General features: G+C 34.5%; 1 protein-coding gene across 1 annotated transcript; it reads left to right on the top strand.

Annotated features, from left to right (window-relative positions):
* AK7 (adenylate kinase 7) lies at positions 1-26,862 on the top strand. Its single transcript, XM_059819753.1, has 18 exons — positions 1-78; positions 702-878; positions 1,988-2,096; positions 3,088-3,182; positions 3,990-4,100; positions 7,918-8,001; positions 8,583-8,671; positions 9,202-9,292; positions 10,971-11,048; positions 11,795-11,944; positions 13,446-13,574; positions 13,875-14,016; positions 15,470-15,598; positions 16,634-16,702; positions 18,626-18,823; positions 22,201-22,421; positions 25,470-25,628; positions 26,824-26,862. Exons 1-18 carry the CDS (start codon positions 1-3, stop codon positions 26,860-26,862), a joined length of 2,148 nt encoding a protein of 715 aa, XP_059675736.1.
* The last annotated feature ends 595 nt before the right edge of the window (positions 26,863-27,457 follow it).

Here is a 27,457-nt window from a genome sequence, read left to right as displayed (position 1 = left end):
ATGGCGGCGGGGCGGCCGCGGAGCCGGCGGGTCTTCCTCAACCACCTCGACTCCTACTGCGGCCGCAGCATCGGCGAGGTGACCGCGGGGGGCGGCCCGCAGCTGCTCGCGGCCGCGGCTTCTTCCTCAGCCGTCGCTGTCTGAGGCGCCGCCGTCCTCCCGCCCGCCCTAGCCCGTCGTGGGCAGCGCCCGCCTGGCCCTCGGCCGGTAGCGCGGCAGGGAGCTCGGCCGGGTGGGAAGCCAGCCGAGTGGCTGGGGTCACCTAAAATAGCTGCTGAGGAGAGGGCCTGGGAGCAAGAAGGGGTTAAGATAGGAAGGAGTAAAAATGAGAGTTAGGAGCAGGAGGTGTGGAGAAAGAGGTCGGGAGATCTCAGGCAACAGCTGGTCACCGTGGAGAGAGAGGACGTCTCTCCGAGGTAATGCCCTGCCTGAGAGGAGCCAGGTCGCAGAGAAGAGGCATCTAGGGACTCACCAGCATCTTCGACTTTGAGGCGTAGGAAACAAGTCATGACAAAACGTTATAGCGGAGGTTGGGGAGTCCATAACTTTTTCCTGTTCATGGGAAAGCTGTGTTCTGAGCTACATTACCTACAACAGGATCAGGACTAGTCAACAGGGCGTTGTTGTCTTCCCAAGACCATGAGAAGCTGTGTAGGATTCAGTATATATTTGCATACAAATGTGTGTCTTGTATATTGCAGTATTTATCCAGGTGTGTTGTGGGGGCATCGCTTGAAAGCATAGGAGAAGAAGAGGAAGATGAAAATAATTCAGCTGCTGAAGTTCCTAGTAGGCCAAAGGAGGGAGTCTATCAAATAGTGGGTACCCTTTCTAAACCAGAGAGTACTAAACCATGTTTTGCAGAGGAAACATATGCAGTAAGTAAAAGTCTTATTTCAGGTTGCCATTAGACAACGTTAGAAATATTGCAAATCATGTAAAATGACCTGCATTATTAAAATGGTCTTCTGTTGATGCAGGAAGCTGTATGCATATATTTTCTTCCTTTTGCTTCCTGCACACTGTTGTCTGCTCCCTGCTAGGTCTGATACAGCAAATAGTAAAAGGAAGGAACTCAGACTCAAAATACATTTTTAAAAAAAGATAGTTAAGGACAGGAGATCATCTATCCTGATGATCCACAGGTCTGCTTTCTTTTTCCCTCAAAACACACACCTCAAGTATCTCTCTTGCCTTCTCTGTGTCTTTTATCACCATTTTAAAGCTAGTGGTGCTGAAATCAAAGTTAGTGCCCCCTTCTTAACTGTTCACTGAAATAACAGCTTTCACTAGTCGCTAATTGCTGTGAATACCTACATCTTCGTATAAAGATATGTCCAGAGTTTAGTTAAGTAAAGGAGGCTTGCTTTTAAGACTCTGTTTATTGCTTGGTTTAGTTTTCTGAAACTAAATTGTCTGATACTTATTATCCAGAATGTCTTTAAACGTTTGAAAAGTTTGATTTACAGCTGAGCTGTTCAATCAGACAATTATGGCTGGCAGTATTTAATGTTAATAACTGCTCTTGCCTAAAGTGTTTGTTGGACTTGCTCAAGTGATGCAGACAATCTGCATTTAACAAAAATGATAGTATGTCATTTTGCAAGGAAATGGACATCTTTTGTGTCTTCTCCATTCTGCCAGTTGATCCTTATTTAAAATACCTATAAAAGTAATAGATATTTTTTCATACTCGCAATTGCACTGAAAATATGAAACCTAAAATACTACTAAAAATTGTACATATTTTTGAACTATATTAATACGTACAGTAAATTAGAAGTTTCAGCATTTAATTTACATTTTGTCACCTTAATTGTATCTGACATAACATTTGATATCAGTCTTATGAATTACTCTAACATCCTAGTGTTAGAAAACTGCATTCTATCAGTAAGTTAAACTTGTAAAGAAAAGGAAATTTGGATTTTTTTTCCTTTCTTTTTTTTTTTTTTAATGTCAGATTCTACCTGTTTTTTTTCCCCAGGTCTCTTCTCAAAAAGAGCTCTTAAGTCATTTGCTTGAGTGTGAGATTGTTTTATACAATATCACTGAGGATACAAGTCAAATTGAGGAAGCAACATGGGCTGCTTCTGGTTAGTATAGCTATTGACTAAACAGAAAATTGGTTGCTATACAGCCATCAAAATTTACTGTAAATGTATAATGAAATTATCTGGGATTTATAGTTTACTGTAATATAAAACTGGGTTCCTTGATGGAGAAATGCTGCATGAATTGTTCAATTAATTAGCAAGGGACCATGGAATGCACTTTGGCATTCATAAGCTAGAGAAGCTGTCATGGAATGGTCCAACACTTTAAATGACATAACTGTGTAGGCAGTTATTTCCCTAAATAACTATGAACTGTCGTCTTATCTATTTGCATTGGGAGGTGGGTAGAAAATTTGTTCCTGTGATATTTAAATAATGTTTCAATATTTTATATAATTTTGACTTAAAAGTCCAATAAAAACCACTGTTAACAGTCTTTCTGAAACTTTCTCCTGATTGTTATATCGAAATTCTAATGGGCATCTGGAATCTTTTTATGGTGACAGTGCAATACAATTCTTTTATATGATAGTTAAACTAAATTATGCTTTCCTGTTTATAGTATAAATACTTGGATAACATAAGTTTTAGAGGACTCAACAAAACATAACCCACATTTAGTTATCTTGCTCTAAATTAAAATAAGGAAGCTTTACTTGAATTCTGTAGAGTTTCTGTTTCAGTTATGAAAAAACTGCACTTTTATTTTCTTTCAGTATCTCAGCAGTCAATAAAGATGAATCATTTCCTAGCACAGATTGTTTCTTTTTTTTCCCCCATGATAAGTTGCTCTGTGGAGATTATGTTGATTCCCAATTATTTATTCTTTATTACCATCATTTGGCTATTTGTTTTCTTTCTTTATTATCTTTATTTTATACCAACCCAAATAAAGAGTATTTGCTTAAAGATACATATCACATAGAACATTATGGTATAAATGTCTATACAAGACCTTTATATAAAAGCAAAAATACAGTTTGAATAATACAGTTTACAATAAATCAAATCCTTTGCTTTCATTTAACAGCTCTACATATGGAAATAGAGCATTTTACAACACCGAAGTTATTCATCCTCATTTCAACAATAATGAGCTGGGCAAAAAGCAAACCCCCTGACCCTGTAAGTAATATTAAAATATTAATGTTTTTTTTTAACTGAATATTTCTATTTAATGGAAAATATTCATTACATTCAATTAAACAAAGTATTTCAGTATGTACTTCAACGATAGCTAATAAAGTTAGTGTCAGCAGGTGTGTTTTTTCTCATGATCCTTTCACCCTGAACTACTACTTACTGACAAAATTGTTAAATTTATTCCACTGAATAGAGAAGTTTAGGCACTGGGCTACAATGGTACAGGCAGGCATTAGGGACTGCTTGGACAAGAGGTAAGACCTATGCTAACCACAGTATGCACTGTGCTTCAGTCATAAAAAATCCCATATTTACTATATATTTAATGAAATACATAGTTAAATCAGTGTATAGACAGATAAATTGATACCTCTTTATTTTTATATATGTTAAGTATTGCTAGGAAGCGTGTGGGACACTTTGTAGTATGCTGTTGCAGTTCTCAAATTTAGTTTTACAGAAATTGTGCCAATTAATGTTATCTGTAGCAGTTCTTGGAGTTTTTCAACCTCGTGGAATGCTATATACAATAAAAATTCACAATTTTTAAATATAAAAGGGAGTTAAAAATCTTTTGCTGTGAAAATTTAAAATGAACTATTGACATTTTCAAGATGTTGAGCCTCAAGTATCAGAATCAGAAGTTTTAAGAATTTCAAATGAAAACAAAGTTAAAAGACATTTTTAAAATGTTTTTTAAGAACTTATTTTAACCATCTAGGTCTTTTTTTTTTTTTTTTTTCTTCTGTTTTAAGACACGTATAGCAGTCACATTTTTTTCCTTCATAGGAAGATCCTGAGATTCCTTTTACTGATGAAGATTATCGCAGAAGAAAATCTCATCCTAACTTTATGGATCACATAAATGCTGAAAAACTCATTCTCAAATTTGGGAAAACTGTATGTAAAGAACTTTTTTATAAAAATAAGTTGTTTGGTCTTCTTACTTAGAGCATCATTTTAGCAATGGAAATTACCAACAATTTGAATAAATTTTAAGAGTATGTTATTCTTTTGATAAATATGAATAACATCAATTATTAATAAAGTATCAAGTATGGAGAAGACAATAATGTCTCTTAAAACATAAGTGTCTACATAACACAAATCCCAAATTCCGTCTTTTTTCCTTAGGTAGTGAATAAATCATGTTTATCTGATTTAAAAAATATGTTGTTTCATTGGTTGTGTGAGAGAGAATTAAAGCTGTGGCCTGTGTGGGAAAAGAAGATAAAAGAATGTACAGGAAAGGGGTATTAGTGTAGTTTCAAAGAAAAGCAGCATCTTTAAATATCAGCAAGCCATGTTAATGTTATGTCTCATTTAAGTACTTATGTCTCATTTAAGTACTACATCTAGCATGTTCCTGGATAGTTTGTGCTCTTGGAGCAGGCAGCTTGTTGACTTTTATTCCACTCTATAATTCACTTTAAAATCATGGCCATAGAGCTGACCCAGAATAACTAGAATGTATGTTATCACTTTATATGTGTTTTAAAATCACTTCATTCAATTTTGTTTCAATCTGATTAGACTATTAATCTTACTAGAGAACAGACCATGCCTCTCTCTGTATTTAAGATATTAGTAAATAAATACCAACAGTGGCTCAGAAAGTTTATGCTCCACAACTCGGGGAAAATCGACGCTGTTGTCATTAGCGATGGAGTACTGTGGAGGTTAGGAAAGAGAACTGGAAGACAATGAAATACACTGTATGATGAAGGTGTCATTTAGTCATTCTCTTTGCGCGTTAGCAGTCTCCCTTAATACATATAATTTAGTGTCCATTGCAGAAATTTATCAGGTTAATTACAGAGGGGGAAAAAAACCTTTACTCTGATTTGAGTATACACTTGTCATCTTTTGCCCTGATGAGAAAATAGCACTAGAAATTATATTCTATTCTAACATGCGTTTAATAGCACAGAATGTCAGTAGAATTTGGCTTACAGCTTGGAAAAAACAGTTGTAAATTTTTCTTAATTTTACTGGGCTAACATGGAGTTATAAGACTATGGAATAACTTCCATACTTGTGTTGTAAGAAACATGAAGATTGTAAACACTGTCCACCAAACCTCGCAATAACTTCTGCCACCAGTAACACCCAGATGAACTATTGACTCAATTTTTCTGACTAGTCCAAAGCACTGAGTCACTACGTAACAAAGGTATTAATATAATTAGCTTCTAAATGTTTGCCAGGCTGAATGTCTGTTGAGAAGGCAGTGGAACAATATGTAGCAGTACACGATAAAGCAACTTGAATATTTTCGATATGTACCTCTTGTAGGCCTTTCAAAAGGAGCCCTTTTCCTCCAGAACTCCAGGGGCAGCATCAATGGGTATCATTTCGCCTGTTTAGTTTCTGTCAGCGCTTTGGAACAGGAAGGCTCCCAAGCATCTGCTCTTCCCAACAGATCAACATTAACTTCCTGTGATGGCTGGAGACTTCTGGATTACAGTTCTTACTGATCGCTAAATTGTGGCATCTGGGGAATGTGCCATCTGTGAAAGAAATGAGTGTTACCACTCGCCTGCAAAAAGCTCAGCAGGAGATACTAAGATTCAGCAGCCATGTCAGTCACGGAGAGAAGATCTTGCAACTAAGAATAGAAGGGTTTCTTAGCTTTGATACCTGTTCAGAGTGCAATTTAATGACTGTTGTTGCTTAAAGCAAGATTTCACCCGAGTTAGTGTATCTCCCACCTACATTTTGCTTAAAATTCAGGAAGAGTTGTGAGCTAGAAGTCTTTGCTTTTTACCAGTAGCATTTTTTTACCTTTACCTTTGTGGCAGGGCATTCGGGCTGTGTAGCTTTTCTCAGAGAGAAGTCGCTGACTCTGTGGTCCTGCCAAATTCAGAATCCTTGGAGAAGCATCTGCCTACCACAGGCAGAAGAGCTCTTCATCACCCAGCTCTGTTCTTAGTGGCATCACAGTTCCCGAATCCATTCATTTAGACCTGTTCCCCACTTTAAGCATTTTATTAGAATAAAACAAATAAACAAACAAAGGTGAAACAGTCAAAGCCTATACCTGATTATAATAGCTAGAACGTGACATCTAGTGGCCTTAATGAATATTACACAGGAACTTGAAGGTCTTCACCCGTGACTAAACGTGCTGGATGTAACTGGAGCTTCCCTAATAATTCCCTTATTTTTTAAATTAAGTATATCCAAGACATCTCAAGTAGTACCTTCTCATATGTGTGACTTGTGACACTAAATAGATATTTTTAGAGGACTTGAAGCTGTTTCAAAGGTTTCTATTTCAGTTAAGTAGAGCACTCAGTGCCAAACTGTGGTTTGTCTCCACAAGCGTCTACTGCAGAAGCTACTGCAAGGGAAATGGAAGAAAATCCTATGATGTGTTACATTCTTCTTAAGGGAGATGAGAAATAACATCTCCTGTGCTTTCACAAGAGGCAGGTTTTTCCTGCTGGGAGATGGAAATTACAGCATGTCTTCTCCTGAGGCATGTTTGCAGTCTGTCCAGAGCAGTCCTGGGAGCTACTGCTCTTAGAGTACAGTTTCTATCAAGGTACTATCCAAGCAAACTAAGTGTGGGAGGTCTTATACTATCTGTAATGTTTTCTAATTTTAATGTTTCTTGTGATTACTAACAAGCTGTTGCATTCAACTGAGTTGAGATTGTTTTTATTACAAAGTTTTATTTTGTAAGTAGATAGATAAGAACACATACACAGATACAATACACTGATGTTATAACTTGTCATCCCTTTATATGATGCTTTGCTTATACAAGCAAAGATTGGCTAACAGTGTTCTTAGTTTTATGTTTCTGAAATATTGTAAAGATGATAACAAAAGATGCATTTTTTCGGAAAAAAAGTAGATCCCAAATCTGGGCATTTATTCCCTCTGCTGGTAAATGCAGGTTCTTTTACATAGTGTTATGTAGATACATAACATCTAGGATCTTTACAACATGAGAATTATTTAACAATTTTGTTTCACCTTAAAAATTTCCAAGTGACTGGTCCTAATTTAAAAGATTTTCTTGAAAGTTTTTCTTCTTAAGATGATTTAAAAATCTTTTTTTTTTTTTCTCTGTATAACCATCCTCAACATTGATCCAAGCAGTAACATTTCACATAAACAGGCAGCCAGGACAGGCAAATTTATGACATTATGCAATAATGGTCAGCAAAAAATATGTGGCTTGATCATGATGTGTGGTTAGGAAAACACTTAGATAGTTCACGGATTTTATTTTTTTTTTAATCGTATATCAAAATGAAAGTAAAGCAATTGTAAAATCATTGATACAGCATTTCCCACTTCTTTATGAAGTCAAATGCAAATATAATGCAATTCAAAAATAGCTTCAATGAATTTCAGCGTTATTTTTCTTGAAAATAGAAAGTTAAAACATGAGTTATCCTGTTCACTTAATTGATTTACATAACTTCAAATTTTTTAACTCTTTCTTAAAAAGTTTTTAGAATCTCAATTCAAATGTAGACAGGTCAATTCTGATTGAGCAATGCTTTTTTTTGAAGAAAATGTTAGTAATGTAACTTATGAAACTACAGGATATGCAACAATTGATCTAGCTAGAAACTTTAAGAGATTTAATTTTCACACTTTGTATATTTAGTACACATATACTCAAGTTTCAGGGTAAGCCAGTATCCTATTTGTAGTACCATATTTTTTTTAAATCTTTCTTGTTGATTTTACTTTATAGAACAAACATAAATTTTCAACTTATGTTGTTGCCTCAGGACATCAATATGGAGCTGGGGAAGGAGTCTTGCACTACTTTTTTAAGGTAGGCATCCAACTATTTTTGAAGGTTCATTTAATTTCTAGGGGCAAACCACACTGGAATTGAATGCATTTTTAGTAGCTTTGGTATCATAAGCTTAATGCATTTCTGAAAAAAAAAACCCTGATTATTTGATCCCTTTGAAATGTTTTAGCTATAGTGGAAATGTTTTTCACTTTTTTGGCTCTACATGTTTTTTAGTTTTTTCCATAGTTTTTGAACAGTATCTGCATATGTAGTTTACAGTGAAAACATGTCTGTCATATCAATGGAATCAGGAAAAATTTATTTCTTCTCAACATTATATTCTTTTTTTTCTCCCAAGCATTTCTTTTGTTTGGGATATAAAATAACATTTGTCAGGATCAAAGAATATTCTTTTAAAAAAAAATTCTTGGTTTTTGTAGGCTGCCAGTCAGTATTTCTCAAGAATTGTTTCCTATACTGCAGTTCCATTAATCATTCAAGAAATTGAGCTTCAAATCCTGAACATATAGATTTGCCTAGTAAGCAAATGCTTCTTTTTTAGCTCTAGTTAAAAGTAACCTTTTTCTTCTCACTTCATCCTCCATTTGTATTTTCAGATAGGTTGGCTTAGTGAGACTCCTGCAATACCTGTTTTTGGAGATGGAAACAATTTTATCCCAACCATTCATGTTCTTGATTTAGCAGCGTAAGTAAAAAAAAATTCCCCTGGCCAATAATTGATACCTAGCTAGATAAAAAATCAAAATCTACTAGAGAGTATTGAGGCTTTTAAATTGGGGTCGGTGGGTTTAAGAACACTCTTTGGCCCTTCTTACTGAGTCAAACAGAGAATTCCATTTCTTTAGTACTAGATATGCCTTCTGGAAACCTTAGCTGACTGTTGCACTGGTGCTATGCTTTTAAGAAATTACTAGCAATGCTCCATCTAGAGTGTGGTACCAGCTAACTGACAGAGAACCGGAAATGGATCTTGGACTCTACAGCAGGCTAAGATAGTATCTTCCACAGATGTTGCTTTTTATCCTTTGAACTTCTTTCAAAATAAAATATCTAGCTGTGCTTCTTTATTAAAGAAACTATATATGAAAATGACATGCTCTGAAAAGTTCTGCAAGATTTTACAAACTCTTTGTACTGTTTCTTAAACACATTTAACAATGAAAGCCCAGTATGCTTCTCTAACTATCAGCCCTGGATGTACTTGCTATGTTTCAGAGTGTTACAAAATGTAGCAGACCACAGGCCAAGGTCTCACTATATACTTGCAGTAGATGTATCAATGCACACTCTTGAAGAATTAATAAAGGTAAGAGATTTGACCCTTTTTTTTTCCAGGTATCTTTAAGGTTTTAAAAACTATACATTTTACTGAAGTAGAAGTTCCTAGGTCTTCCTGAATTATCTTGTGTAGTAAATGACATCATAGAAAATTATTTTGAAATCCTCCAAGACTTCTGTCCTTTGAACAAAATACATTACTTGGACCTGATTTTGCAGAACTAACTTTTGCAGTATTATCATTAACTTAAGTAGAAATTTTACCTAAAAGAAAGTTCTGGTGAATTGTTATGGGATTCACAGTACTGTAATTAGATACTCAAAGTCTTTAAGATGTTTTTCCCTTCATTTTATAGGAAGATATCTTGTTTTTCCAAGCATTTTGAAATTAAGCCTAGAAATTGTCTGGATGACACAGTTGAACTATGCACTGACAGTGCTAAAGTAACTCTAGAAAAAAGTCATAGAATGAACTGACAAAATGAACACTAAGAAACCACCAGAGTCTTAAGGTATTCACTGAAGAGGCCTGAAATAGCTCAAGGATGAAATAACTCTGAATTGCTAATTCACGTATACAACCACCTGTTTAGCATGGTCCTGGCACTTGAAAGCTGGCGGATGATAAATGTGATGCCAATGTAAAAAGAGAGGTCGCTGAAATGTTTAGGGAATTACAGGCCCACATGCCTAATACTGTTGGCTAATAACCAGGTACATAATTAGACATTATAATAAATTAAAAGCATGAAAGGACAACCAGATACATATGATCTATTTGAGAAGAGTGAATGCGACTTTTGTAAAATACTTTCCCAAGAAATACTTTCCAAAAAAGTACTTTCAAATACTTTGGAAACCTCCTGAAGTTCTTTAATGTCACCAGTAAATGTGGATACGGCTGAAGAAGCTGATGTAGTCTACTTGAATTTCCCAAAGGCTTTCAAAGAAGTATTTCACCAAAAGCTGTTGAGAAGCAGCTAGGCACCCTAAGAAAAGTGGTTGGGTCCTTTCATGGGTATGTGATTGTTTAGAAACAGGAAATAGAGGGCAGGAGTAAGTGGACAATTCTTGTAGAGACGGGAAGTTGGCAGTGGAGAGAGTGTTGCAGTGAGCACTGTGGAGAGCTATCTTGTCAGGGAGCTGTACCAGCCCAGGGGAAGACTGGAAAGGTATATGGGAGAGGAATACCTTGAGAGTTACTTAAATGTACAGCAGCTGTTTCTAGTTAGAAAGTTTCTGAGCTGAAAATAGTTGAAGATTAGAAGAGTATCTGGAAGGAGTATCATATATGCTTTTCCCATTCTTACTTTCATTTAGGCATCATTGGAGACAGAATGCTGGGATATATGTAGATTCGATTTGATGCTCTATATCATAGAGCATATATCATAGAGCATAGCATAGGAAGTTGTACATAGATTTAAGAGCTTTGGAACAGTTTTCTGTGGTTTTGGGTTGGGTTTTTGGGGTTTTTTTAATTGCAAGTACTAAAGAGGAAGTGATACATAGTAAAACAAAAGTGTTTAATACTAACATTGAAGTTAATATACTGTTCTTTGATTTGTCTATTTGAAATCAGTATACTGATTTTTCAGGTATAGTATAACATAAAATTTAAAGCACATATTTTACCTGCAGAAATCCTGTTCAATTTTCTCTAAGAATCTGATTTGATAAGCGTATTTATTTTTTTTTCTTGGTAGTGTATCAGTAAAAATGTTGGACCAGGAAAAATTGAGAAGATTCCAAAAGAAAATGCATTCCTGAGCAAAGAGTTAACAGTTAGTACTTTTTTTCCTTTTATTACTTAAGGAAAGGATGTAAACTTAGAAGTGTAATATCATGAAAGATATAATTACTTTTTTTATTTCACCAGAAAAATTTAACCCTAAAACATGCCTGAAAATATATACAGTGAGTTTAAATTTAGAAAATGAACAAACTAAAATTTAACCATCATAGAACAGACTATTTTGAAGAGTTACAGCCTGATTTAGAAAAGCAGTGAAGCATTGATGTCACTGCTGCACTAAGCATACTGGAGCACTCTAACAAAACCTACATAAAATGATAAAAATAACAGAAAAAGTTAATAATGAGGTGCTACTAAGGCTGATGAACACAGCATACATAAATTATGTTGTATTCCTCTATTTATCTGGAATAAACTGTTCATAGGAGAAAGAAACAAATTACAACTCTGGTAGTTTTAAGATGGTACTTGATAAATTTATGAAAGAAGTTATTCCCTGCAATAATATGAAACGTTTATTTTGTACAGAATAATTGTTTAATGGTTCATGTTCTAATAGTTCATGAGAATACTTAAATACAAATATACATTGAAAATGTTTATATTTCTAAAAAGCTTAAAATGTCTGTTTTGCTTTGTGCACAAACATTCTTCCCCTATGCTTTAATTCTTTCTATTCTCACCCCTCCCTTCTAGTCTTTAGTTTAAGCTAACAGTGTTCTTTTAACATGCATAGCTTAAGTCTGTAAAATAAATATAGCTTTGCTCCCTCAGCAAATGCATTTGGATATGTTGCTTGTGAACCTGCGAATGGAACCTATGTTTCTGAAAGAGGCTTTCAACATTAAATGGGTTGCTCAGGCAGGACTGGTGGAGAACATTGAACAAATCGTCAAAGAATACAAGCAAAGTCGAGGATTACTGGTAATGCCTAGGTGTACGCTATTTTAAAGTGCGCCTTTCTTTTTTTCCCAATAGAAATGGTTATATAAACGCAAGGTATAATTTCTTCAAGTAAAAATACATGGAAGACTGATACAGATGCAAAATAAGTGAAAAAAACCCTGAAAATTAAATTGAAAAAGTTTAAAAAAGAGGAACTATTAATTAAAACAATAATCATTAAGTTTTATTTCTTTCATGCCTAAAACTGAAACCCTGTAAATCCAAATAAGCTTCCTGATGGAGAAGCTGCTGTTCTGAAACTAGTTTCTGTATGCAATATATGGCATTCCTGATCTACTTTACTTCAAGAACACAATAAGTGTATCTTTTAGTTAAGCTTTTTTATAATAGTCAGTAGTTAGGCAAGTATTTTGTTTCAGTCATTACATTTAGTGAGCCAGGTTATTCAGTTACAATGTAGCTTTCATTTTGTCCTGCTCTACTGTGTAATGTACTGAGAAACTGTGCTGTTTCCTGTATTAGCATAATATTTAGAACTTCTGTATTCAAATATATAGGGAAGTAGTTATTGAAAGGTGCAGAGAAATGCTTGCATACATTCAAATATTGATTGTTATGCTAAAGCTGTTCAGCATGTCTAAATCCTGTTCAAATTTTGAACAAGAGTTCAGGAGGTGTAAAACAAAATACAACTACGATCATTCGAGGTTGTTCGTTAAAAGTCCCTGTGTACCTTTGAAAGGATTATCAGATCTGTGTTTGGGTTAAACTACTGCATCTGAGTACGTATGCATGCGATTCAAAAAATTCAGTACAAATTATAGACATACCAAGTGGCAAGGAGAGAGAAGGCTAGCTAGACCTCTGTCCCTGTCACTACTCCATTAAATCTGCAGAGTTTGCACTGTCAGATTTACTGAATTAGGATAGGAAATTAATGATGTATGATTTTGAGTTTGTTGCATAATATATTTAGTAAGTGTATACTGGAATCTTAATTACACTTATTCATCCATGGGTTAGGTAGGCTGAAGTAAGAAATAGATAATACCTAAAGATTGTGACGGATCTGAAATTTTTGAGGTCAAAATAACCATTGTGATGACAACAACTCTTCCTCAGTTGGGAAATAGAGCTATTGCATGTGTATAGTAGAATATCTGCCACCTCATTCCAAAATTCACTGCATTCTGTCTACAAGGTTTTTCATCTCTTTTGATCATTCAAACACTAATAGTGCCACTATAAGTTGGTCTGTGAGTCTACTAAATAGAAGCGTGCTTTTTCTCCAATGGTGAAGTTGTACATTTAAATTAACTGTTTTACTCAAAGCCTGTGTATGATATAGGAGCTATTCAGTGAGAAAATATATATTTGGTGTGAATAAAACTAAAATATATTTACAGTTTTAATTATAATAATTGTTATTTCCTATTAGTTATAGTAAAAAGATTGTTTCTTTTACGTAAAAACATCTCTATTGTTTGAATTATGTTATATCTTTATCTTTTTTTTCCAGCCTCTCAAAGTTTGCATTCATGGTCCTCCTGGGGTTGGCAAATCTACCATTGCTGAAGAGCTCTGCAAACACTACAAGCTACATCACATTAAGATAAATGATGTGATTTCTGAAACAATAGCAAATCTGGTGTGTTGCTGTTTTCTAATATTGTTATTATTTTAATTTCTGTGATTTTAAAATGTTTGGCATCATTTAAAAATTAGTTATAATTCCACTATTTTAGAATGGAAATACCTTTTGACATAGTGATCACCTCTGGGGGATGCACTGTACTCTTTTTAGAGACTGAAGGTTGCTCAGTATCTCACTGTCCAGGAGCATAGGTGAAACTGATTTTTTTTTTTTTTCCTTTTATTACATCTGTGTATAAAAGAATTTCAGCTATGGAATTTCTGAGCCTATTCATATTTCTGATCTTGCCTTCAGGAGAAAGTTGTGGGTCCTAAAGAACTGGACACTGACAGTGTGGAAGAAGAGGGAGAAGATGATGAAAAGGAGGAGGGTAAAAATGTAGAAGCAGCACGCGAGTTATTAGCTGGAATAAAAGAAAGCATGGAGCAGAACAGAGGTAGGAAAAAAAAGTACTAGGATGGAATTTAGGTAACTAGTGCAACTCTATGCAAATTGAAAATCAGGAAATAAAACTTTTACACCCTACTGAAAGCAAGAATCATGCCCTGTCCATTTGTATGTACCTTATTTAAAAATCAAATACAGTTTTTTACATTATATACCTTGTATATTAAAAGTGATATATTTTTTAAATACCATGGTGCTTTTTCAGTTGTAGAAGTTCCATCTTTCTACTTTTTTATATATTTTATGTAATTTTTTTTACCCTATAAGTGGATATATGAGTAACAACGGTATCTTCAGAAGCATTAGATTCTTGGCCAGATTTTTTTAATAACATCATGTTTTCTTCTCAGAACACGGAGCATAATTTATATAATGTAATGTAAAGTTAGTGAAGTGTATCTATCAAATTTGCAATGGAAAGTATTCTGGTAAAGAAAAAGAATTATATGAATGTCATATGAGATGGTGGGATTTTTTCAGTACCTTATACCTCATTTTGGCCATCTCTAAATAGTATTAGAATTAAGAATTTTAAAGTCTGCAGCTTGAAAAAGGTCCATAAAAATTGCCATTACTGAAAAGTACTAGTTGTCGTCTATATATGAATAAAGTCATGTGGTTTTTGACTTAGTGCTTAACGTTTTCTGTGTGGTATAAAGTGATCCCCCTTAAAAATGCATTCTATCACTAAAGGTTTACCTGATTTGGATCTTGTGTATCTGCAGAGCAATGAACTTGTAATGCACCCAAAAGCTTCAGTAATGAGATATACGGCAGCATCTCTTCCATGCCTTGCTTTGTTGTTTAAAATAATAGTGCCTTTTAAAATAGTAACATACTTTTATGATTACAATGGTTTATAAATATTTCTTTTAAAAGCTGAAGTAAAATAAACTAGGAAACTGGAGTCAATGGTTGCAAAAGGACAAAAAATTACAACAAACCAAACTCTTTACTCCCACACATTTGCTCAACAACATAGACCAAGTTAATAAACCACTTCATACCTCAGCCTATTCATCTGAAAATAAAACTTGTAAAACCTACCTCATGTTTGTTTTGCAAGACTATCTATAAGTCATACTGTTAATTGTAAATAGAAAATGATTGCTTTGTCACACTTTTTTCTAGAAATATTTCTTTGCTGCTTCTATTAAAATCTGATTGCATTATTCTAAGAAAACCTAATTTCATGTTTAGTATCCTTAAAGTTCTAATATTTATATCCTTGCAAACACAAATGTAATTTTATTTTACAGCTACATATTTATATTCCACAGATAGCTGACAACATGTAATATACAAATAGTAACTGAAAATACATAAAGCTTTTAGGGTCTAAACAGCAGTTTTTCTGATAAATGAATTTAAATGTTAGTAAAATAATTTCAGATATCTCTTTTCCATAAACTAAGTACCTATTAACCTTATTTGTGTCTTAGGTCATCTAGATGATCAGTATGTTGTTAAATTTGTGAAGGATAAGCTCAAATCTATGCCTTGTAGGAATCAGGGATATGTTTTAGATGGGTTCCCAGAAACCTATGACCAGGCAAAAGATCTTTTTAATTGTAAGTACTGCTGCTTTTGTTTTTATTACGGCTTTTGTTTTTATTGCTGCTAATATTGTCATTAACATTATTGTTCTCAGTGCCATATTAGTTGAAGTTCATCAGCATGTAATGACTGCAGTGCAGGACACAAAAGAAACTTGTTTTCACATGGTGCTTAAAATGTAAGAAGGCTTGTAAATGCATTTAATTTAAGCACAAGATAGTTTTCAGAACTATCTTTGCTGGCAACGTAATAAGTAAATGCACAAATATGGAAGACGCTTTCTTGTTCTGTGTTGGTCTACCCCACTCAAGGAAGCTCTAAGACAGAATTTCTTCATAATATTTAAGGGCTGCTTAATGAGGGGATCCAGCCAGTGCACCGATAAATGTTTTGTGAGCCAGGTTAGAGTGGGAATATTAGATAAGCTACAGTAGATATGACTTCAGAGGAGCTCTGCGACATATATTTCAAATTGTGAGCAAACATTGTCCATGCATTAAGACCAAGAATCACCTCCATATGTAAATTACATCATGAGGTTTGAAGGAAAAAAAATCCCCAGTCTTGTTCAGTTTAATATGCTGGGCTGTAAATTAGCATGCTCAGCTGATGCTCTTCAGGCAGTTTCACTGACTATTCAGAACAGCAGACACTTCTTGGTAGAAACCATTTTAACCATACTACTGTAAAACATTTCTGCTCACTGTTCTGAGCCCTGTCTCTGTTTTTGGCAGAATAATATACTTGGCAGGAGGAGAGGTCAGGGTCAGGACAGCAGTATGGACACATTTTAAAATTCTGTATGCATGTGCATACTTTTGCTGTATAGGCAAACAACTATTAGTGTCCCAAGGTAGAATTCTGTGGTGGCTGGCAGCACAAATTACTTACTGAATTCTCTAACCTGGTGTCCAGGTTAGATTAATTTCCAACAATTAGTATAATTTGAATATAGACAAACCCATGTTTGCACTGGGCACATTTTTAGCAAATATAATTATATTGTTGCTTCAAATGAAAATGTCAACAATTTCTTACTTCTGTTTTAGTGGAAAGTGAAGATGAAGAAGAAGAAATTAAAGGCAAAATACCTAAATCTGATAAATTAATCACACCTGGTAAGCTTGATAGATTTCTTTTTAAATAAACAGTGGGGCTTTCAAGTACTGCTGCCACCAACGAGAAGTCTAAAATATCACTCCATCTGTTCATATTTAATTTCACATAAAATAAATATCTAATTCATGTGATGCTGCTGCCCTCTTATTTGAAAGTGAACAATTAATCAAAAGGAAGGTTCCAGTTCAGTTTGTAGATGTTTTATTCTTTTTTTTTTTCTTTTTGTGAAAATGCCATTAACTGTTGGCTGATAACAATAGTAGTGGCTGCCTTTGTTGTGATTACAGCAGATATTGATGGAATAAACATGAGCTCCTGAACTTGGCATATTAAAAAACCATAAGTTTATCTTTAGTGTGATATCTTGAAAGATGTTACCAAATTCGTTTTAATGCATCAGTTAAGTTGGAAATTAAAATAGAGTGGTTTTCATCTATGCAGAAATGGCTTCATCCTCGTGTTTTCACTATTCCTGATTTCTTTGGAAGTTTTGATTACATTCAAACAATACATTTGGCATATTTTGCATTACAAGATGTGTTTGGTTAGATAGTATAAAGGTTGAATATCTCAAATGCTTACTGCTTCAGTAAATGATAATTTACTGGCTTCAGTGGAAGTGAAGAAAATTCAGAACTTCCTGAAAAATTCCTTAGTCTTTGCACTTACATGAAGAAGACAAAGGTTCAATTTAAAAAGCAGTCTTCTGCTAAGTTTGTAACCATTTATGAATTGCTGATTTCTGAAGTAAATAAATTCTGTTATTCATAGACAAAACCACTTTTAGCCTCCATTTCAAAAAAGGAAATGTGAATGAATTATTATGATGGGCTGGAGAAGTATCACTTTCTCTCTCATAACAAGGACCTCAGGCACAGGATCTATTTTAAGAAGATACCTTCTCAACCTTTGAGAAAACTTGTTTTAGAAAACAAAATGGTCCAGAAAGGATTTTTGTTAGTATGAGGAGGTTTTCTTGGGTTTGTTTTGGGGTTTTTTGAGGTTTTTCTGGGGGTAGGGAGCCAGGAGAGGGATTGTGTCTGTGCTTGATTCTGCAAATTTCTCTCTTATGTCAGAAAAATTACTTCCTGGCTTTGTTGAATGAACAGGTTTCAGTAGTATTGAGTAATGATAAAAATAGAAATATCAGAATATATTGTGATGAATTATATGAAGTACTATTTAATAAATACAAGCTGATTGTTTGACTTAATAAAATACTGCAAGATTCAGCCTAATGAAACTACAAATATGAGACTTCTGAAGTGAACAAAGGAGGCAGGGGTTTTTATGCATCCTTGAAAGTTTTCTGGTGTTTTTGTCCACCAGTAGTACTAAAATAACATTGACACTAAATTTTATGGCATGTGGTGGCATAGTATCTTTAATGTACTATTTGATTATTATTTTTTTAAATTTACTTTAATTCAGCAGATGCACCTTTATTTGTGACATTAAAAATTACAATACATGGTGATGACTTTTGAATACTTGACAAACAAGTGAGTTGTTAAATTTTCCAGTGTTACTATGTGCTTTGGCTGCAGCATTCATAAGAATTTTTTTCCTTCTATACTTATTACATGTATGGGTTGTATGATAACTTGGACTACACTGCATTGCTGTTCTTAAGATTTTTGTGCTGCTTATTGCAAGAATAGTCTTGTTGATAGTGCTAAGAAAGAATTTGGCGAAACTGGAATATGTAGCTTCTTTACAGACATGTCTCTTCAATATTGTTGGATTGCTCTAACTGGAGAAGTTGAATATAAGCATTTGATAATTAAATTCCCTATAAAGATATATACAATTCACATCTACTTATGTTCAATTGTAGTTTAAAATTTATTATTAACACAAAATAGGTAAAAAAGAGAAAAACCAATAATATATGGTTGCTAATGATATGTTCTTCTTCACAGAATTTATTATTTCTTTGACCGCATCTGATGAATTCCTTATAAACAGAATAATAAATCTGCCAGAGAGAATTGTTGCTGGAACTCATTATACCCAGGATCGGTTCCTGCAATCTCTGAATCTCTTCAGAGAGTTAAACACAGATGATAAGACTGTTCTCAACTATTTTGATGAACTTGAAATACATCCTCAGTTTATTGGTATGAAATAATAAAATTAGTAAATAAAATATGAATAAAAAATTTTTGTTGTTACAAATTTAACATTTGCGAAGATCATATAGTAACTGTACATATATCAATAATATTTTTAATTAACATTGCAGAATACAGATACAACAGGCATTTCATTATATACCTGCAAAAATGTCTGTATACTCATAAGGATTCTGAATTGTTCTCGTACACTTAACCTGTTGTAAAAAATAGGGGGTTTAATTGTTCGTTTTTGTAGGTTAAATGATCAAAGTAATTTTATGAACTTAGGTTACAGACCTCTGCGCTGGCATCCTTCCAGGTTAGTGTAATAGTATATTTTCATGGACTTTCAATATTATAGTTGCTTATATTTTTTCTTTAGATTTATCTTCAGATGCCATGACAATATATGGGTAATCTGTAAATGATGAAGCATGAAAGAAAATTATTAGAAATGAAAGGTGGACGGCTGGGACTGAATCTGGTTTTGCACTATACCTGTATGTGAGAAAATTTGTCTTCCCTACATACTATCTAGAAAATTGTGATCACTGGGAAATCTTGAGAAGATTACTATAATCTGATTATTCAAAAACAGTGAGATTAGGGTGACAGCATTCTTAAGAAATTTTTTTTTTTGGGGGGGGGGGGGCAGAGAAAAGAAAGAACAGGTGAAAACCCTGCAACTAGAATCAAACTGCTGGTATTTGGAATGTCCTTTTGAGATGAGCTATAAGAAGTTAATTGTTGAATAGCCTCAGACATAATTGTTTTCCTAAGTGTTTTTATTTAATGTCAGTCATGGAGGTTATCTGGAGACTACTAACATACATGTATTGTTAGGAAGTGTAGCAGTGGAAAAAAACAGTGTGTTAGTATAATCATTTTAGAATTGAGGTAGTTCTGCTACAGAAAGTAAATGTAAGAAATGGTAAATATTAAGGTCTGATGCCATCAGTTGGTCATATTCTTATCTTATATACTTCTAGATGTGCAAGTAGTAGCGCTGTCCAAGACCATATTTTATTGTGGTGGGGAATGGAAAGTGTATACTCTATGGTAGCATATTGCAGTGTTTTCTGCTAAGAATTATGCCCAAAGATTACTCTGAAACTCTAGTCCATTCCAACTATGGAAATTCACTGGCCTACTAATTCTAATTATTGAGGTACCACAACTGTGACATTCAGTGACTTGCAGATGGTTTTCATATTCAGTTTACAGTGTTGATTCTCATCTTCAAAGGAGCATCGTCTTAAGGTGGAAGAAAGATTTGATTAATTTGAGTCAATTTAACAAATCAAGCACAATTTTTTAACCATTCCCCACTAAATTCCTTCAGAATATGACTGAGAAAGCAGTTGGCTCTCTGCTTAAATCTGATGCTACTTAATTCTATGGATCTGAAAAAACAAGTGGAACATCAGCTAGAATGGAGGGGTATTTGCAGAGCTGAAGGTTCCTCACTGAAGTTATCTTTGTAATCTGTCCTTACCATTTTACAACAGAAAGCTATATGCTTGCATACTCTGGTGGGTAACAATCAGTGATGTGAATATAGGTAAAGAGGCAGTTCCTGAGATAAATGGGCCCTAAATTTTAGAAAATCATAACATATGGCTTTATGAATTCATTTTATGATTATTATTTTTTCTGAGTCTGAAATATGATTAGTACAAGGGAGCGGGCTTCAAGATTCTGGAAACCCAACTTTGCTACAGTGACTCACTGCATGAATTCTGCAAGTCAGTTATCTTGTGTCTTGTTTTTCTCATCTGCAAATCGGGGATGGGAACACAGGCATGTTAGATCATCTACAAAAAGGCATGTAAAAGTTATAACAGCAATTTCCTTTGAAGATCTTAATTTATGAACTCCTTTTCTGGTGATCTTTCATATCAATTAGTGTCAGTGCTAAACTCATTTTTTGTTTAAAAGGTATTTATTTTTGAGGATAAATGCGGTTATTTATGATTGCTGTAATATTTGCATTGTAATCTTGCTTGACCATCTAAGAAAAAAATGCAGTATTTGAGACCTCAAATTCAATGCTGAGAGTTCTTAACAATACTTTAAATGACTAGAAAAGTGGCTTGCACTGTAATTTTTATATCCAGGTGCAGCTAAAATTGCTGAAACAATGGAGTGCTTGACATAGAAAATGTATTATTCTTTTAATTTTGAATACTTCAGGAATGTAATTCCTGATTTTTGAAAGAAGAAGCTGTAAAAGAAATTTTATCATGTAGAATTATGTTAGTCTTCTCCTCAATTCATTAACAGAGTTTGGACTTCAGGTCCAAATCACAAACACTTAAACTCTTGGAATAATGGTGTTAATACTGGACAGCTATCTTCTGTCTGAATTAGAAGATACTAGAAAGAAATGGGAAGCATGCTTTGCCAATGGCTTTCAAAATAACTTCATAAAGCAGAGGACTGTGGAATAGGGACTACTGGATTCTCATCTAAATTTTGTAGTCTAGTTGTTCTGGTTTTTCCCCTTCCTCTGCTTGCTCTCCTTACTCATTTCTGCGCCTTTACATCTCCAGTCCCTTACCACTGAACAAGCCCTTTATCTCTGTATTCTCTGGATACCTGAAATGCCCACTTTTCCTCTTTTCCATGTACATTTCTATACCCTTTCTGCCAGATGCCTCCCCACACTGAATGCATACAAAGCCCAGAAAGCCCTGGAGGCAGTCCCCATTTTTCTGTGTTTTTTCTTTTCCTTCTTTTTTTTGCAAGTTTATTACGCAAGTAGCCTCCAGCAATTAAAAGGGAGAAGGAATGAAATGAAAGAGAAGGTCTTGCTCAGTCTCTGTGCTCCTACATGAAGCTGCAGATTTGTTTTGTAGAAATAACACAGGAAGAGTTCAACTAGAGATAGGTCTGTGTATTTGTAAATCTGCATGAGTGAAAACTTTGGAGTTTTTTGCCGAATACTAGCAACCTATTGTGTAACCTGCAGGGGAGACGGGGTCAAAACCTGGTGGTTGTATACATCTGGATAAGTTGACATAAGATTGGTGACAGGAACATCTCTCATAGTTGAATGACCTTGTTTTCAAGTTTCAAAACTTAGGCAAGCTGCAACTGATAAACAGAATAGTTGTAAAAATTGTTTTACTATCTTTCTCCCTTACATCACCTTAAAAAGACAAACTATTTTAGCTGAAACTAGTAAAGAAAATCAGATGTAGAAAACTGCATTCTGTGTAGCAAAAACCTGACATTTATAAGCAACTGAAAACAACATCTTGTACTTGAAAATTCAAACACTATGAACAACATATATTTGTAGGTCTTGCAGTTATTTACTGATGTCCATTGATAATTGACAAAAGCCTTGAAAAGTTCTCTCTTGTATTGTTTAAAAGATGTAGCCAAATTTGAAGATCCTGAGAACAGATTTATTGTAAAAAAGATCATCAAAGAAATTGGGGAACCTCGGAATTATGGTTTGACAGATGAAGAAAAGGAGAATTTGGAACGCAAAGCAGCTGAGGAACGCCTTGTCAAAGAAGCTCAAGTAAAAGCTGAACAAGAGCGTAAAGAAGCTGAGGAAAGGGCTGAAAGGATGGCAAACTGGGAAGAGTGGGTAGGTTAATACATATTTTTGGGAAAGCATTATTATTCATGTGTTTCAGATGGCTTTCAGCAATCTGTTATGTAAATACACTTTGAAAGCGTGGCATAAATTCTTTAGTTCCTTATATCATACTTTAGATCCGGCTTAGATTATCTTCACAGTGCATTTTGAGGCCCAGCCTAAAGAATATAGTCTCTTTTTGATTACAGACATAGCATTTTTTTTTTGCATGTTGGTATCAGCATGTCTTTAAAATAATTTTGTGATACTCTTCTTGTTGTTGCTGTGCCATAGCTCTTTCATTTTACCATTTATAAATATCTACTATAATCAATGGTGTTTTTCCATAACCAGTCTTCCAGGACTTTAGCATTTTGCTCACTTTACTTCTAAGCAGCTGACCAAGTCTGAATTATCATGCCTTTCAAACAAGATTTTTAACTCAACACTGATCAATATTCCAGTCTGCATTGCAGAAGGGTTTCTGAGCCTGCAAGAGAAACACCTTGACAGCTGAGTCCTCAGTTCAGTGAGGACTACCTGATGCAGTATGAAGGATGCTTTTTTTTTGCTAATACTTTAATAAGTACTTGGTATTTAGGCTACCTGACCTCACAGAATTTGCACTTGATGCTTTTTCCTTATTTACTTCGCCACACCTAAGGACATTTTAGGTAAATAACCTGAAATGCATACTATAAGAATGTTCTTGTTCACACCCAAAGACAGGTTGTTTCACCAGAAGACAGTTCTCCTATTGTCTTCTTCTACAGCTATTTAAAAAGAAATTGATCATTCCACAGGGAAGTCCTTTTCTTACATTTGAATGCCCATATACATCTATGGAGAAATAATACCCTCAAATTACTCACTTCTAAAGAAGCATTTACATTGCTCTGATGTTGGCTTCAGAGTTTTCTTTGTTATCTCTATGTTTATTTTCAGCTTCATTCAACATTAAATAGCATTTTGTACTCTCTGTAAACTTGTCTAAAAGACTATTAAGGGTAGTTAACACATTTTTAGCTATATTGAATCCAAAGCCATCTAACTGTCAAGAGAGCAAACTGTGCATTATTCAAAGGTAAAGTAAGTGTTTAAATAAAATGTGTGCTTAAGTTTATCCTTTTAAATAGGCAGATGCTCAGGAAATGTAAGCAACTATTGATTTGTCCTTGAGGCTGTAGATTAACTGCTGTCTCTCAGTAGTGACTAAAGACCACTTACAGGATTTATTCAATAGCTCTCCTGGACAGAGTGAATAAGGTAAATACCTTTTCCCAATACTGGTATATCAGTTTTATCTGAACATTGCTTTTGTGTTATGCCTTGAGTATAGAAAAGCAGCCTTCAGAATATCATCTGCTTGCTGTATCTGTATATGACTCAGGCTACTGATGAATAAAATGAGAGAAGAGAGGACAATAAAAATGTTTTTGAGTAATTGTCTGGCTAAAACTATGCTATGAAGTACTATTAAATGGAAGAAAGAAAAAGTCACACCAGTTTTATTTCCCTGTCCTTCCTACTTTTTTAGAAAAATCATTGTATTTGATTTAACCTGAATTCGTGTAAACAGATGCAATTCACTGTGGTTTTAGTTTGTTTAACTCTCATTCCCCTCGAAAACTGATATAAATGAAATAAAAACAAAACAAAGCAAAGAAACCAAACCTAAAACAAACAAAAAAAACCCCAATACAATTTACAGTTATTTAGAGAGTCAGGGCTCTCTTCTGAGTAAAAATATTCTCCTTCCCCTCCAGTTCAAAGAACCCTCAAGAAACACTGCATTTGCAACAGTACTAATTTTTAAAGTGATACAGTGTATTCCAAACATTTTGCCAAATACCTTGTGGAAACAGGACCACTGGAAGACTTCAGAATAAACCTCCTTTTAGGTGTTAAAGAGAGAAATATAAAATAATTTTACTAAGGAGATTATTTCAGTTTTCATCATGCTCAATTCTGTGTCCTCAGTGTGCTGTGTGCTCTAAATTTAATAAGCAGTTCATAGTTTTTCCTGCCAAGCTGTGAGTTTTAAAGTTCTGTCTGTTGTAAAATCGCTAAATTTAGTTATAGTAGAAGTAGAATGTTAGAATGTTACTTGTTTTGAAACTTGCAACCTCACCAAGTAGTCACTGTTTCGAATCAAGGAACTAATAGAAACAAGATGAAACAATGAAGAATCAAATAGAGAAAGTTTTTCTGAGTTCTATAACTGTAGGAACTTGTTATGCACCAGTGATGCTGCTTGGAAATCCTCTTACCCTTCCCATATTGATTGAAGAATCAAGGATGCCAATCTGTAGATATTAATAGAAATGATAATTTATTATTTTAAGTATGGATATTGATAGAATTGTATAATCAAGAGAGAAATTAATGAAAATTAAATAATGTATTTTGTGTAATGGTAACTAGGTATGATTTATATATCTGATTTAATTATAAACTAACTGTTGAACAATGTAGCATTGTGAATAAGCAGGATTTGCTTGTCAAGAGAGTGATAAGTTGTAGGCCTGGTCAGTAAACCGAGAAAAACTTACAAAGATTCCAAGATTAATGAAAAATGGAATTTTGCAGCTGAGCTGAGCATGCGCAAAGATCGGGTTCAACTAGCGGACACAATGAGGAAGACTGCGGATGACCACCAGGGGACCTTGGATGACCACCTGTGTACCTGAAGGCGCATGCGTAACGAGCATTTACATATAACAACGAGTTTCTGGAAATTGTATGAATATGATAATCATTTCTTGGAAATATGATGAATATGTATATTTTGATTGTATATAATTTCTATAGTGGAGTAACTAAGCACGCATACTAGGTGGAGCGATCCCTGTGCGTCCAGCGCTGCAATAAAGAAGTGCCTGCTTTCTAAACTTCAAATTGAGTCTTAGAAAGTTCGTATCTTGCCGACTTATGGTAACATGTCCACAGCTTCTAACTCTATTTTTTTTTTCTCTAGGCCATCATTATTATTTAGTCAAGTGCTATTTGGTAGATGTTATAAACCTTATTCTTTATGATTTTTTTCATTATTTGTAGAATAAACATCTGGAGGAAGTGAAAATACAAGAACGGCAGTTGTTGGAGGCCCAGTCCATTCCACTACGAAACTATTTAATGAAGAATGTCATGCCGACACTTATGCAAGGAATAAATGAATGCTGTAGGATCAGGCCAGATGATCCAGTCGATTTTCTGGTAAGGTGGTTACATTTTTTTTCTTAAATATGTTTGGAAAAGCTTAATGAAAATATTCATGTAGACCCAAAGAATGTCTGTTAACATTAAGGACTTGAATTATTTTTCCCCACTGTCATGATAACAATTACTTAACGGATGGTATCTGCAATTCTGGTGAGCAGTAATTAAAGAAAAATTAAAAACTAAAAACCCAGCAACTACTCTTTATGGGATCAATTAATACTGGGTATCAAGAAATGGCATAATCCAGCTTTGCTAAACAGTAACAGGACAAGAATCACTACCAGAATCTGTTTCTCTTTGGTATGTGCACTCTGCATGTCTTGCGTACCCTGCCAATTCTGCTGTGACATAGAGGCCTGCAGAAAGGGGGACATCACTCTCCATCCTGCTTACACCCCTCTAAGCACAACAGAACACGTTACTGTAATGATGAATGAAAGCTCTTTGGTAATACCCTTCACAATACACAGATACATTAATTAGTAAATCCTATAAGACATTCATAGAATAATTCCAGTTGCAAAGGACCTCAAGAAGTTACCTAGTTCAACTTTGGGCTGAAAGCAGGGTCAGCATTGCATTCAGACAAGGATTCAGATGCTGTGAAGTTATTGCTCTACTGCTGTTCTTCCTGCACATCCTAAGAAAGTTCCTGTTTTAATGAACAGAAACATTTTACTAACCAAGCAAAAGCTTAAAATTAAAGCATCAGTGTTGCATGCCACTTTATGCACTAAGGAACGTTTAATTGTTTTAACCTATTTGCTTACTGATGAGGGACAACTACCTGTAGCTGTAGGAGCATGAGGTCTTCCCTACTATCTGCATAAAGTTTAAAGATTTGTATTACCTACTCTTCTGGGTCTAGAGATCAGGCCCTAGGGTACTCCCTAGGATTCTCCATGGAGTGACAAATACTGTCATAAGGTGCTCACTTCCTTCTCTTGCCCATGATAGAGATGGGGTGACTGCTACCAAGAGGGAGCATGAGGTGGATGGTATTTTGGATGGAATTTGTGGAGAAGTTGTTCCTCTGACGTATCTGCCAGAAAATACATTTTAGAGCCATTTAATACTTTCTGTGATTTTGTTTAAAGCAATGTCATCCACTATATTTTTGTTATTTTGTGTAGACTTTAAAATTGGAGACTTGACAGTATCTGCAACTTTGAAACTCTTCTGTTTATAGGCAGAATATCTCTTCAAGAACAGTCCTGATATTGAATGAGATAGACATTAAATCGTAACAGCTGTTGAAATCGTGAAGCGGAAAGGGAGAACATTCCTAATGCATTTTAAATAAAAATACTTAGTTTCTGAAATTATTTTTGTTTAGGCTTATTATGTAATCTCCATTTTTATTTCTCATACTTTATTACTATGTTGTACTAGGTTTTTAATATTCCTTCTACGAAAGTACTGTTTACTGCACATATCGATTAATACATTTACGCATCTGTATTTTCATATGTCTGTTTGAAACTGTGAACCATAAGAATCTGTTCTCTCTCCAAAATTTTCTTCCTGGATTTTTTTCAGTTACACGTTCTATTTAAGCAATAAATAGAATCAAATTGTCCTGATCCATAGCGGATGTAGGCAGCTAGCCTGAGAAAAAACTTTTCTTAAAAAAAAAAAAGGTATTTTAACTGAAACTGGAAATAAGAGAGCTTGCTGCTTCTATTTATTTCCCCTCCCAGCTACCAGAAGTCACACAACGTAGTCTTCTTGTGCTCCACTGAAGACTGACTGGTAAACAGTTTCCCAGCATAGGTATGTCATAAAACCTGGGTTTTTCTTTGGAATCAAACAAATGGGTGCAA

Source organism: Gavia stellata, chromosome 7 (assembly GCF_030936135.1).
Source record: "Gavia stellata isolate bGavSte3 chromosome 7, bGavSte3.hap2, whole genome shotgun sequence".
NCBI classification, from domain to species: domain Eukaryota; kingdom Metazoa; phylum Chordata; class Aves; order Gaviiformes; family Gaviidae; genus Gavia; species Gavia stellata.
The sequence above is the reverse complement of the archived record's forward strand: the minus strand, read 5'-3'. Positions and strand labels throughout refer to the sequence as shown.

Excerpts from the sequence above, each read along its gene's own strand:
- AK7 (XM_059819753.1), top strand. The coding sequence starts at position 1 with ATGGCGGCGGGGCGGCCGCGGAGCCGGCGGGTCTTCCTCAACCACCTC. Across the intron at positions 79-701 it reads GCGGCCGCAGCATCGGCGAG|TATTTATCCAGGTGTGTTGT; the intron begins GTGACCGCGGGG and ends TGTATATTGCAG. Across the intron at positions 13,575-13,874 it reads CTGAAACAATAGCAAATCTG|GAGAAAGTTGTGGGTCCTAA; the intron begins GTGTGTTGCTGT and ends TCTTGCCTTCAG.